General features: G+C 45.9%; 1 protein-coding gene across 1 annotated transcript in view; it reads right to left on the reverse strand.

The window, feature by feature from the left end:
* The window catches only part of IGFBP3 (insulin like growth factor binding protein 3), a 14,464-nt gene extending 6,323 nt beyond the window's left edge, over window positions 1-8,141 (reverse strand). The window contains exons 1-3 of the mRNA XM_080382092.1: window positions 7,205-8,141; window positions 3,204-3,433; window positions 506-625 (exon numbers count right to left, since the gene is read on the reverse strand). Coding sequence (XP_080238218.1) covers window positions 506-625; window positions 3,204-3,433; window positions 7,205-7,589 — 735 coding nt within the window. The 5' untranslated portion in view covers window positions 7,590-8,141. The remainder of the gene's footprint in view (window positions 1-505; window positions 626-3,203; window positions 3,434-7,204) is intronic.
* Window positions 8,142-12,216: the final 4,075 nt, after the last annotated feature.

Genomic DNA, 12,216 nt, shown 5'->3' on the forward strand with positions numbered 1-12,216 from the left:
GCTACTAGATGTATCGCTTTCACGATAACATGACTTGGATTTTGGAAGCAATCTGTGTAGCACATGAAGGACAGATACATACCTTTCTCAAGTTCCCTTTTGTAATATGATCCAGTGCAGTTTTTCTAGGAAATCTCAAGCAGCTATTTACAATTCAAAGCATTGATCTATTGCAGTCATATGGTGATTGCAACATTAGCTCTGTGGGTTATTACAGAGGCACTGCTTTTTTTAAACCAAAGGGCATTAGTATATAGGACACCTGCCAACCCATGTGTGATTAGGTATGAAGTTTCTCAAATGAATCTGTTGTCATGACCAACAGAAAATAAAAACACTGTCCCCACTTGACAAGGTTCATCACTGTGGGATCAGGTCCTAAAACTGGAAGTGAACCAGTTCCTCTGTAAAATGATACATAATACACCTTACTGGAAAGATTCTTCAGGAAAGATGCAGTAAAGGTGAAGTGCGTTCACTGAAGCGATCAAGACTCTGTACTTACTTGCTTTTTCTTGTAGAACCCTTTCTTGTCACAATTTGGAATATGAAAGCCCCTGGGACTCAAGACATTCAGGATCTTTAGGTGGTTTAAAGTGTCTTCCATTTCTCTACGACAGGGACCCTGTTAATGAACACATTTTAGAAAACACAGGTGAAACTTCATTCCCCAAATACCATCTTTCGCACTAGAGTTAATAAATCTTTAAAGGACAAAAAGCACAAACCCAAGCAAGTCCATTAAAACAAAGAGATGGCTCGATATGTCAAAAGATGGACCATTCACAGATGGTCTTTCTGCTTTATTCAGGATAAACCTATTTCTAAACACTGTAGGCCCTATGCTACTCTGAGGCAGGCTGGCATTTCCAGTTGAACTCACAGCCACATATACCTACGGCAAGGCTTAACCAGTATGTAGATCAGTCACATATAACAGGTTTGGAAAAGCTGCCCTTGTACCAAGCAGGAAACAAAGGTAGGCAAGCAACTGGAAATACACCACATGGTAGGTTTTCCCTAATACCATGTTATTTTTGTGGTTCTGCTGGATTTAAAAGCCTAAATGAAATGAATTTAACTGAGAACAAGTAGTTTGGTTTAATGTATATGTAAAAATATTGCAACTTTGGACAATTCCCAGTTTCAACTGGACCAAAGGGATGTGGCCACACACAGGAACGGCTGCACACAACAGTCTCATCAGATGTCACTTTTTGCTTCGCTTTCTCCATCTACAAAGGGCTGACAATAACGTAGAGGTTTAGCTTTAGGACAATGAGCCAAAAAGAACTTCCAGAAGCACTTTTAAGAGCATTTCTCAAACACCAACTAATTATTTCTCACTGCAGCCCTTTAGGGTAGGGAGTAAAGCATCACAAGCCCCACTTTGCAGTCAGAAAACCAGGAGTGAAGTTCACGTTTTGCCAGAGGCCAAGAAGGCAGTCAGTGTCAGCAGTGGGATCAGGATTCCCTGTCTCGGCACACTGCTGACTAGGTTCACCAGGCCACTTCTTCAGTGGAGACCCGAAAAAATTCCTTTGCATGGCTGTACAGGTTTAAAATGTTTAAGGTGCTGTATCAACACAAAGACTCATTTGGTGCAATTTTTAATTGGTGAAGTAATGACATTTATACTTTCAAGTGGTAATCGTAATAGTTTGCTCATGTAAAGTGCCCTTCATGTCTCTGAAAACATACAGACTCTACAGCTATACTGGAGTTTAAGACTGATTTTTTTGGTTAACAAAGACCTTCACTGCTGCTTTCATATGTTTTCTCTCAGTATCAATCTCACACGCTCAAAACATGCACTGTAAATTGCTGTTCTTATTGGCAGTTCCTTAGCAGAAAAAAACAAAAAAAAAAAGTGAGAGAGAGAAAAAGAAACTGCCCAGACATGCTGACCACAAATCCCACACATGCAAAGATTTGGTCCCCAGTTTAGGCCTACAAAAAGATCGACAAAAGATCAATGGCTTTTTTTAATTATTATTATTTTGAAGCAGGCTTCCAAAGTCAGAGACATCAGTATCAGAAACTAACATGCAGACACAGCTAGAAGGTCATTTGGTGTCAAAGGCATCTGTCCCTGATGGACTTATTTCTGGTTCTTGCAGACACCAGCAGCCTTGGTAAGTTGGTGCGCCTTTGTTTGCAGGGCCCAACTACCACATAAATAAAACATTTATCCTAGTTAAAAGCAGGACCTTATTTTTCCTCAGAGCTACCAAAGTTCATTCTTTTACTGTACCATAGGCAGTTTACTTCACATTTTTGGGAGGAGGATGCGCGAGAAGGCAGATACTGAAGTCTTTTTACTAGATGGCTGGACATCAGTGACAAACTGAACATGCAGCATTACCACCCTTGCTGTGTTAACTTGGAGGCCACAGTCTCTTCAGACACAGCTCTCCACCTCATACAGGTGTTAAAACTTCCTTTTGCAGATGGGAAGCCATGTCTGGTTTCACCACAACCATTGTGATGAAATGCCAAAGTATATCCAGACCAATTTTTCAGGCCACCTAGCACAGACACAAGGATAATCCACTGGGTTATCAGCCAGGACATCCATGAAGAGGAATTATTCTCCCCTCATATTCACCACACTCCAGCTGCCCTGCAAATCCACTGGGCAAGTAGGAAGCAACGGCAGCTCCTGTGCCTGTGAGCCTTTACATTTCAGCAGTGGCACCAACTGACAGATGCAAGTGGATGTGGTGTTCAGCACATCATACAAACAACGACTGATCAGTCAAGATCCTAATTCTCAACCCTAAGTTCACCTCCCTTGATTTGCGCCGTGGAGCATGAGCCACTACACTATTGCAACCCAGTAATGCTGCTTCCAACCAAATTTGATGATGGTATCAAACCTGACCCAAGTCCATTTGCACAAACATGTGGTAATTAGAGGGGGGAACAAGAACTTTCGATCTCTAAGAAGTGACTTTGTGAAAATCATAATTTTATCAATTGCATTAGGCCCCATGCTTTCTGAACATCATCTGCTCAGTCTGCCAATTGTCTGCATTGGCAGATCCAATAGTTTTACCAGTTAAACAGCCAGAATGCCCTAAATGGCTGCAGCAATTACCACCATTTACTTACTTAATGTCATATGCACAACATACACATACACACACACTCATGAACACACACATGCTGGGAAATGCCTTTCCCTTTACTAAAGTACTTACGTATTCAGTCTCTTGTTTGGATTCAGAAGAGAAATTCAGTGTATCTGTACTCTGCGAATCATATTCCACTTTATAGCGCTGTGTATTTTTGGCTTGCACTTTCCTGATGATATCTATTTTGATGTGTGGTGGATGAGATTTGGAATCTGGCACCCTGTGAGAGTTTGGGATGGCCTGATTTTCTGTGCTGCTGGTACTCTGGTCGTCTTCTTCTGAATCACTGGAATTTCCTTCAAGAAGAACAAATGCAGTGGAGAAACAACATTAATCAGCTGCCAGCTGCATCTGGAGGGGCAACAAGCCACTAGATTAGCCTATGTGCCTAATTTTCTGTTTACAAGATAGCAATATAGAAAAAGATTTAACAACTTCGCATTCTGCATGCCTTAGCACCTTTGTTGCCAAGTCAGGACTTCTATAACTGAAGCATCCCCTTGCTCCTGGCAGCCTCACAAGGTGCCCCACCGCACCGTCTGTGCCAGCTGCCCGGCACCTGACCATTAGCTAACCTCCACCTACTGCAAGCCCACCGTCTGGGGTTGTGGACCTGCTGTCCGGTGCCCCCTGAATTCCTGTCTGGCAACAGGAGGGGCAAGGTCTGCACAGCATCCCCCTCCCTGGGCCATGGACCTACCCCTTCTGTGGCTGCTGACCCACAGCTGGTTTAACCCACTTCAGATAAACACAGCTGGCCTGGGTAACTTATGGGCCGTCCTGCAACTCTCTCTTCCCCAGCATGGTAATTTTATTTTATTTTTTAAAAGAGGCATTAATACCATAATTCTACCACACTGAGTGTCATGGCTTTAGCTGCCTATTTTTACCACTATTTCTTTCTTAATTTTATCCAACATACGGAACAGGAAAGAAAAAAAAAGAAAAAAAAAAACCACCCAGCATGTTTTCATTCTTCTGCTATTAAAGTCAGAAACATTTCTAAGTGTACAAAATAAATTTTAAAGGTAGTGGCCAGAAAAATGCCATTCATTCTGTAATGGTGTCACAGGACAAACATTGGCTTTCATCACAAGCTTCAAAAAATATTTTCTCTTTAAATTGCCATCCACAAAAATACAGGAGAAGAACATTTTTCCAAAATACTGCGTAAGCCCAGTGTTCCCATACCTTCTGAGGTATTTGTCTACACTGCATTTCTCCCTCTTCAGAGACTCCTGCAGTGTAACTGTAACTGTCTACATTTCCTCCAGGGAACTTTTCAAGTTTGGATACTCCTATCAGCAAAGTAGCCAAGTCCCACTAGCTGCTGCCTTGGCTGCTGGCCACCTTTTTTTTTTTTTGTTTGTTTTAAAGAAATCATATTGCAAGTGCATAATGATAACTGATGTGCAAGGAACATCCTGGAAATCTGTATTAAAATTATACTTGATAGCTCACTGAAAAACCACAAAAGAGAAGAATTTCAGTGCTAAACCTGCAAGCCCATGATCACATAGCCCATTGAGTCTAAATACTTCAACATAAGCATTACAGTGGCACTGCCAATACACAGGTCCAGAAGAGGAACACTGAGAAAGGATCCAACCTAACATCTTGGTACCAGTGGTTTTAGTGTAGCCACTGCTGGCAATAGACATAATTTGACCAGGAAAATCCAACTCCCAGTGCAAATGAATTAAGGAAGTTTAAGTCATAAGTCTAAATTTCCTGGCTTTTGTGGGTTTAACTCAGACTCTCAGTGGTATCTGAACATATTTTTGGTGGTTTAATGTCCTGTTTTTAAACAGTGGTATTTTTTTTCCCCACATTCTCAATGAAGTTTGCAAGAAACGACACAATAAAACGTTATAAACTTGAGTATCCTAAGTCTCCTACGCCTACTATGTTTTCTGCAATCAGCCCAGTTCATCAGTTAGCTTCCTCTACCAAAAATAAGGAGAAAATATTCTTGAAATGCATTAATTACCAGGCTGGTCATTTCAGTTTAAATAGGCCATCACATTTCAATAGCACTTCTTACACTTCAATTTGGAACGGTGGTAATGCTACATTTTAAACTGTAAAGCATATTTGATTAAGTCAGTTTCACCAAACTTGGTGCTGTCTTAGATTTACACCCTGGTAACAGAAACAAAACTACTACCAGAATTACTTGCTTTCTTTAAAAAAAAAAAAAAAAAAGAGATCAGAAGGGCTGCACATGCACACTACTCCTATTTAACACTTTCATGTCCAAAAAAATCCTGAACTGGAAAGTAAGTCAGTGGCCTGCTAGGGTGGTTGTTAAGAGGCTAACATACCCCACCCCATACCGACTTCTAGCAATTTCTGTAAACTAGGAACGACCAAAAGCATAGCATGTGATGCCGGCCCTGGCTGTGTGTGAGGATGATGGTGGGAATCTGCTCAGGGAAAGTGCGTACCCAGAAGCACTGGATTTAGAGCTGGAAGTGGAGCAGTCCCCACGTGGAGGTGGGCACTACATGTCACACTGCTTCAGCGCACATCTTTCTGGTACCCCAGGCTTGCAGCCTTCACCCCTTGAACGTGAACTGTAAAGTTCCTACTTTGTGCTTTTTAAGGAGTCAAGAGTTCCTACCGATTTCATAACTGGAGTTCTCCCTCAGCCAAGAATGCAGAAACGAGAACAGCATTTTGACTATTTAGGCTGAAAATGGAGAGGTTTCCAGCCAAGTACAGCTCTGCCTTCCCCTTTCCCTTCTATAACAGCCACTGCAAGCGCTACCCACCCCACCCCAAACAACACCAACCCCCAAATCCGGAAGAGACACCCCTCGTTCCCAATTCATGGGAAGGATGGCTATGCAGAGCCAAGTTAACGTGATGACGGAAGCTGCTCCACATTCCAATGGGATTCAGAACTTCAGCGAGTACCTCTGAACTCTCATTCAAATGGTCACTGCTTGGGAGCAGCACTTGAATCCCCATGGTAAGGCACGTCGTGGGAGCAGCACATACATACTGATGGTAAGGCAGCCCTGCTCCCCGCAGAACCCGTGCCACTTCCTCAGCTGAGGAGCTGCCAGCCAGGGAGTCTGCAACCCAGCTGAAAAACTCCTGGCTTTTGAAAAATGCAAACAGTGGAAAGCCTTCTGACACTTTTCTATTAAATAAATGTTAACATACTTGCTGTTGGTTAGCAAACAGTTTAATGAAATGTTTGCACAGAGGGACTGTGCTTTCTTGATCTGTATCCCAAGTTTCCCTGTCTTAAGTTTCCAAACGCGCACGCTAACAGAACTTTTTCCAGCTGTCCCTTCCTCTTCAAACAAAACCAAACCCGCTCTGTGAACGTCTCATTTACAAGGCATGTAAGAGGTACGGGAAAACGTCGTTTCACCAAAGATTTGCAGTGCAAGCAAAAAAACCCAACGTCCTCTTAAACACTGCTGTGCAAACGCTTTGCTCGGAATAACCACCTTCCCGGGCCAGGGGAATATTTAACTCTTTTTTTGTTGTTCCCCTCACCCCATGCTTAGCGCTGTCCTGACCAAGCCACGATGCAGCGCAGGGCTCAGCCCACTCTCCCCAGTTTTTTCGCACTCTCTTTCCAGGAACGCCGGGGACAGACCTCCCTTCCCCCCACCCCCACCCCGGCAGTCCCCCGCACTGCGCAACCCTTCCCCACCCCCTCGATTTTTATTTTTTTTTAATTAAAAAGAGCAACTCTGCCTCTTTTGCAAAGAGCTACTTCATAGCGTCGGTGTGGGAGAAAGTAAACGTGTACACAGCAAAGGTGCGAGCAGTACATCTGCCACTCCCCGGGCGAAAGCCGCCCTCCACAAACAGCCCAGCCTGGGCTACGTGGCTGCCGGAGCCCGCAGCAGCCCCCGCCGGCGGGGGGTCTTTCCGGAGAAACCGGCCCGCAGCAAGCCCGCCCCCCATCCCCCCCTTCCTGCTGCGTGCAGCTGACTTAAGTTAGAAAGAGACAAAAAAAAAAAAAGAAAAAGAAAAGAACAAAAAAAGGGCAAGGAAAGAGCGGAGACGGCGCGCAGCCAGGCGACCCCCCGCAGCCCTCTTACCTGCAGCGTGCGGTCCCGGCAGCAGGAAGGCCCGCAGCCTGCCGCCCGCCGTGCCGTTGGTGCACAGCCCGCGGCCCTCCAGCAGCGCCTGCAGCGGCCGTGCCTCCTCCCTCCGCGGCTGGCAGCTCAGCCCGGCCCCGCAGCGCTCCGTGTAGATGCCGCAGGGCTGCCCCGGCCGCAAGGCGCAGGTGAGGCAGCACCCGCAGCCCGGCTCCCGCACCCTCTCGGCGCAGTCCGGCTGCAGGGGCTTGCACTGCTGCAGCGCCCGCGCGTCGCACGGCTCGCAGCGGACCACCGGCCCCGCCAGCGCCGCCGCCGCCCGCCGGCTCAGCAGCGCTAGCGCCGCCGCCGCCACTGCCCACAGCACGCCGGGCCGCGGCACCATGGCAACCGGCGGAGCGCGGCGGGGGGGCGCCAGCAGCGCCCCCGCGCAGCCCCGACGCGGGAGGGGGCTGCGGGAGAGGAGCCCGAGCAGCGCGGGCAGGCAGCGCAGCCCGCACTCGCCGACCCCCGGCAGCCGCCTGCGCTTAGTCACATAAAAGGTTGCAAGAGCTCGCTAGCAACAAAGGCAACTTTTTCCTTCGCCCTCCCCACTGCTCCCTGCAGAGCGCCTGAATCACTCAGCTCGGCGCTGACTTTTTTTTGCCACATACAACACTGAGGGGGAGAAAAAAAATCGTAAAAGAATTCGTAAAAGTAAATAAATTAAAAAAAAAATCAAAAAACCAAGCCCAGACGGTCTGAAGAAAACTTGGTCCAAAAACGGTTAAGAAAGGAAGAGAAAGAGCGGAGCAGGGGAAAAGAGGAGGAAAAAAAATAAATTAAGAAAGCAAGGTTCCCTTCTTTTTATTCTCTTTGCCGCATGCCGTCCGCCGCCACTCCACTCTGCGCCCATCTGTCTCGTCGTGTCGCCCGGGCCGCCCTATATAGCGCGGCGGCCGGCGGCCCGCCCCGCGCCATGAATAACGCGCGGCGCGGCGCGGCCGGGGAGCGCCGGCCCCCGCCGCATCCAGGTTTCGGTCACGGAGGGCTGGGGGGGGGGGGGGCGCGGGGGCGGTGCGGGGGGCGCGGCGGTGCCGGGGGGTTATGGGCACTTAGGAATCAGCTGTGAGGGGTGAGGCTCTGGGGAGAGGGGCATGTCGTGCGCCCTTTGTTCCAGGGGAAAAAAAGCGCTGCGTGCGTGTGTCCGCGGGTGTTGGATGCTCGCGGCTGTTTCCGTGGCAGCGGGGAGGGCGAGCCCAGCCGAGCCCAGCGAGCCCAGCCGGCGTGGGGTGCCCCTGCTGAGGGTCCCGCCCGCGCCTCTGCCCGGCGTGGGGGAGCCGTGCCTTCGCTCGCACATACACGCAGGTTCGGGACGTACCTTGGGTTTACGGCGCACATGACAGCGGCGTTTCCGAGGGAGGTGGGGAAGGGGACGATGATGACGGGGGATGGGACACGTATATGCACGCGCACGCACGCACACTGGCTTTGACACTTTTGCACAGGCGTTGCACTGCAGCACAGGGCTCGGGCCGTGTCGTGCCTCAGCCTGGGGCATGTGCCTCTGCTAACTACCTTTTTAAAGTGTTCTCTGAACTCTTAAAACTTTTTCCCTGCCCCCAGAAGAAAACGGTTTCCATTGCAACCTCCTCAAAAACGTAGGAAAGCCCACCCCAAACGTGAGGAACCCCGGCAGCAGCAGCGAGACCCTCTGTCGGTCCTGCACAATGCACGTGTTTGTGTTCTGCTCGCAGCCACCGCCAATTCCACCCCCTTCTGCTGGGTGTATTTTGCTCCCCCTCTTAACATTGGCAGAGAAAATCTGAATCTGCAATGCCAAAATTTGTGACCATCCTTTCTGAGCCCCTCCTGCCAGCTAACGTAGAAGGGGATGGTGAGGTGTAATGCGTAGACATATTTGGTGTTTCAGCTGTAGGAGCCCATTCCTCGTGCAAAATAAAATCGATAATGCTTGCAGATACTGACTTGTACCAATATATTCCACCGTGGGAATGATATGAGCCAGACCATTGCTGTTTTCAACCCCTTCAGCATTAACACTGAAGCTCACCTTCCAATAATTCATCAGCTGTTCATGTGTCTAAATTCAAGTGGAAGAGTTGAGTATATATGTTATCGCTCAACATACTGGCTACGATACTGTGAATCTCGAAAACTGCACGTGTTACAAATCCAATCTTTTTAGATAGTTTGGTTTGTTTTCCCTGTTCCTTATTCAGTAATGATCCCTTTCAGATATCATCTTGAAAGAGGCATCGTACCTAGCAGGGCAAAAAAGAATCTGATTCTGTGTCTGAAGAACGTGGTGCAAGAGTAGACAGAGACTTTTCCTCGGGAAATGATAAGATGTGTTGGAAGAGAGATCAGCCTTGCTTAATGTCCCGGCTAGTGCCTGCTTCAAGGCTTTTCAGCCTTTTGTCCTTTTGGTCATTTTGTTAACTGACCAAAAGAGGTCGCAGGTTGTCCAGGATTGAATTCCAGACTCTCTCTGTGGGAGCCCATCTACAAAGGAGGGATTGATCAAGCACAATGTACTGCATGTTTGGTTCCAGAGTTGGGTCTGGTTGGTGGTGTTTTGGTTTTTTTTTGGGGTGGGTGGGTGGGTGGGTGTTGAGACTATTGCAGGAAAGCTTACTGTTACCTTTTCATTTTACTTTGGTTTTAATAACTGTTTATAGTCTAAAAATCTTTGGGATTGTCTGGCAGCGGTGTATCAGGAGAACTCGGATTAGGTCTGGCATGAAGAGGCAGCCTTCTTTCTGCTCTAGCAGCAGCACGGTAGAGTAGCACTGTACGCTGTATGTATGTGGGCATCTTGTCAGTTGGGGTGAGCTTTTACAGCATGCTGCTTTCAAAACTGAAACGGTAATGCAAGGGAAATGCTGAGAGAGAACATGAGTAACATGGGGCAAGGGGAATCGGAGGACAGAAGGAATGAAAGAGTGCAACCCTTTTGCTTCACCAGTCGTAGACCTCTTACTTACACACTAATACCAGTGTAACTTGTATTTGAAACTGTGGATCAAATACAAAACAAACATTTTTATCAAGTTGGAATTTGGTTCCCACCATCAGAAAGACTTTTTTTTTTCTTCCTCTTCTTTCTTTTGTAACATTCCATTAACTTTTTGGTGCACCATTTTGAAGCCCTATTAATACAAGGAGATATTTGCAATGTCACCAAATAAAAGTGGTCCTTTTTTTTAATACACAACTGTGTATATGTTTTTTAAATACACAATTGTATATATATTTTAGTATACATTTTTCAATAGCATCAGCCAAGGATAATGCAACATCAAGGTACTTTGAATAAAAAGCACTCCAAATGGAAGACTAACAGCACCAAAGGTGTGGCTGAATCACCTTTGCAGTGAGTAGAAAGCCAGTGATGTGTCAAAGATCAGGTCAGCCTAAGAGCTTTTGCTAAACAATTAGCTGTTTGCACTGTCTTAACCAAGGGGCACTGCATTATAGTGCATTTATATGGACGACAGAAATTTGGTTCAATGTATCTGAAAAGCCCAATAAGAGATTTATAAAGAAAAAAACTACACACCTATAGCTAACAGCTGAACTACCCTTACAGGCTAAACCTTGGTAATATCGGTGGAATTATTCTATGTGGACAAGGCCAAGGGCTCAATGCTCAATGTAGCGATGTTTATAAGACTGTACCAGATCTGAACTTCCACACTTACGTTTACTATTTATTCTAGAGGCTTTGCAATTTTTCCCTGTTTATTCAGTTTTACTGGGAGGAGAGGAAGAGACAAAAGCCATGTAGGGTTATACTGAACCTCTACAGTCAGTTCTAGACTGACGAAGACCAGATGTAGATGGAGAGCAGAAGAGGAACAACTGAAAGGCTCTGTGCTTCAGACAATCTCACATCCTCCTCCCATTGCTCTAGAGAGTGAAAGAGTAATTTATGGAATCTCAGAAAGGATGCACTTTATGTCCCCTTCCACTTTATCCTCACATCTCTTTCATATTCAGCACTCTTGCTCTTTTCTCTGGTGTGTTAGCTGAACTCATAACTTTTGTGCACTTATCGGAGGCTGTGTTTGCTACAAGGACAAGATATGGGAACCAGACTTGTGGTTGAAGTAGCTCTACTTTCTGCTGCATGGTCACATTACATTTTGGAGCAATCCAGATTTTGTAGAGTAGTTCCATTGTATTGTCAATTTCACTGTCAAGAATGTGAGCTTCCCTATATAATACCTTTTTAAAAGAACTTGTGAAATTTTGGAAGTCTTTTCCTTTTCCAGACCAAAAAATAGCCTTTGCAGAAGTCTAGAGATACATAGCACATCTTGGGTTGAAGGCTGAATCCACATTTGCAAAGTGTCCTTTAATCTGGGTGTCTCTGCTCTTCTTTTTGCAGACTTTGGAGTTTTAGGTACAAAAAACTTCTATAGTCAGCAGAAAGTAGGATTTCTTCAATATGCTCTTGTTTTTCAGAGGAAGAATATTCAGATTTACAATGAAGTCAGTTGATATAATACAAACTTTAAACTTAATTTAAATGATACTTTCTAGATCATGGTTTGCACAAAGGCAAGGATTAAGATCTCAGCATTATTTGTCACCTGTCTGTTAAAATGTAGTTTAATTAAACTTTCCTGCAGACCTGTTCCGGGTTTTGGGCTAGACATGAACATCTCAGGTGTTTTCCGGCTCCCCCCCTCTTAAGCATGCAGTCTTAACAAAGTAGAAAACTGTACTGGATTCCTCACACACGCCACCCTGTGCTGCTTGTCTGAAGATGGCAATCTGAATACAGTGTGGCAGAACAAATGAGAACTGAATTTGGAAGCAGATAAAATTTGGAAACCAAAGGAGAAATAACAAATCCTTCGATGGGCAGTCAACTGAGCTGAGACATTTTACACATTAGGAAAGACTTTTGAGAGTTTGTCCCTTTCTTTGCTACCAGAGGCATACATAATGAAAGGACATTTATTGATGGTATTACAGAAACAATTACCAAACACTTCCCTTCA

Source organism: Falco punctatus, assembly GCF_963210335.1.
Source record: "Falco punctatus genome assembly, chromosome: 4".
Classification (NCBI taxonomy): Eukaryota; Metazoa; Chordata; class Aves; order Falconiformes; family Falconidae; genus Falco; species Falco punctatus.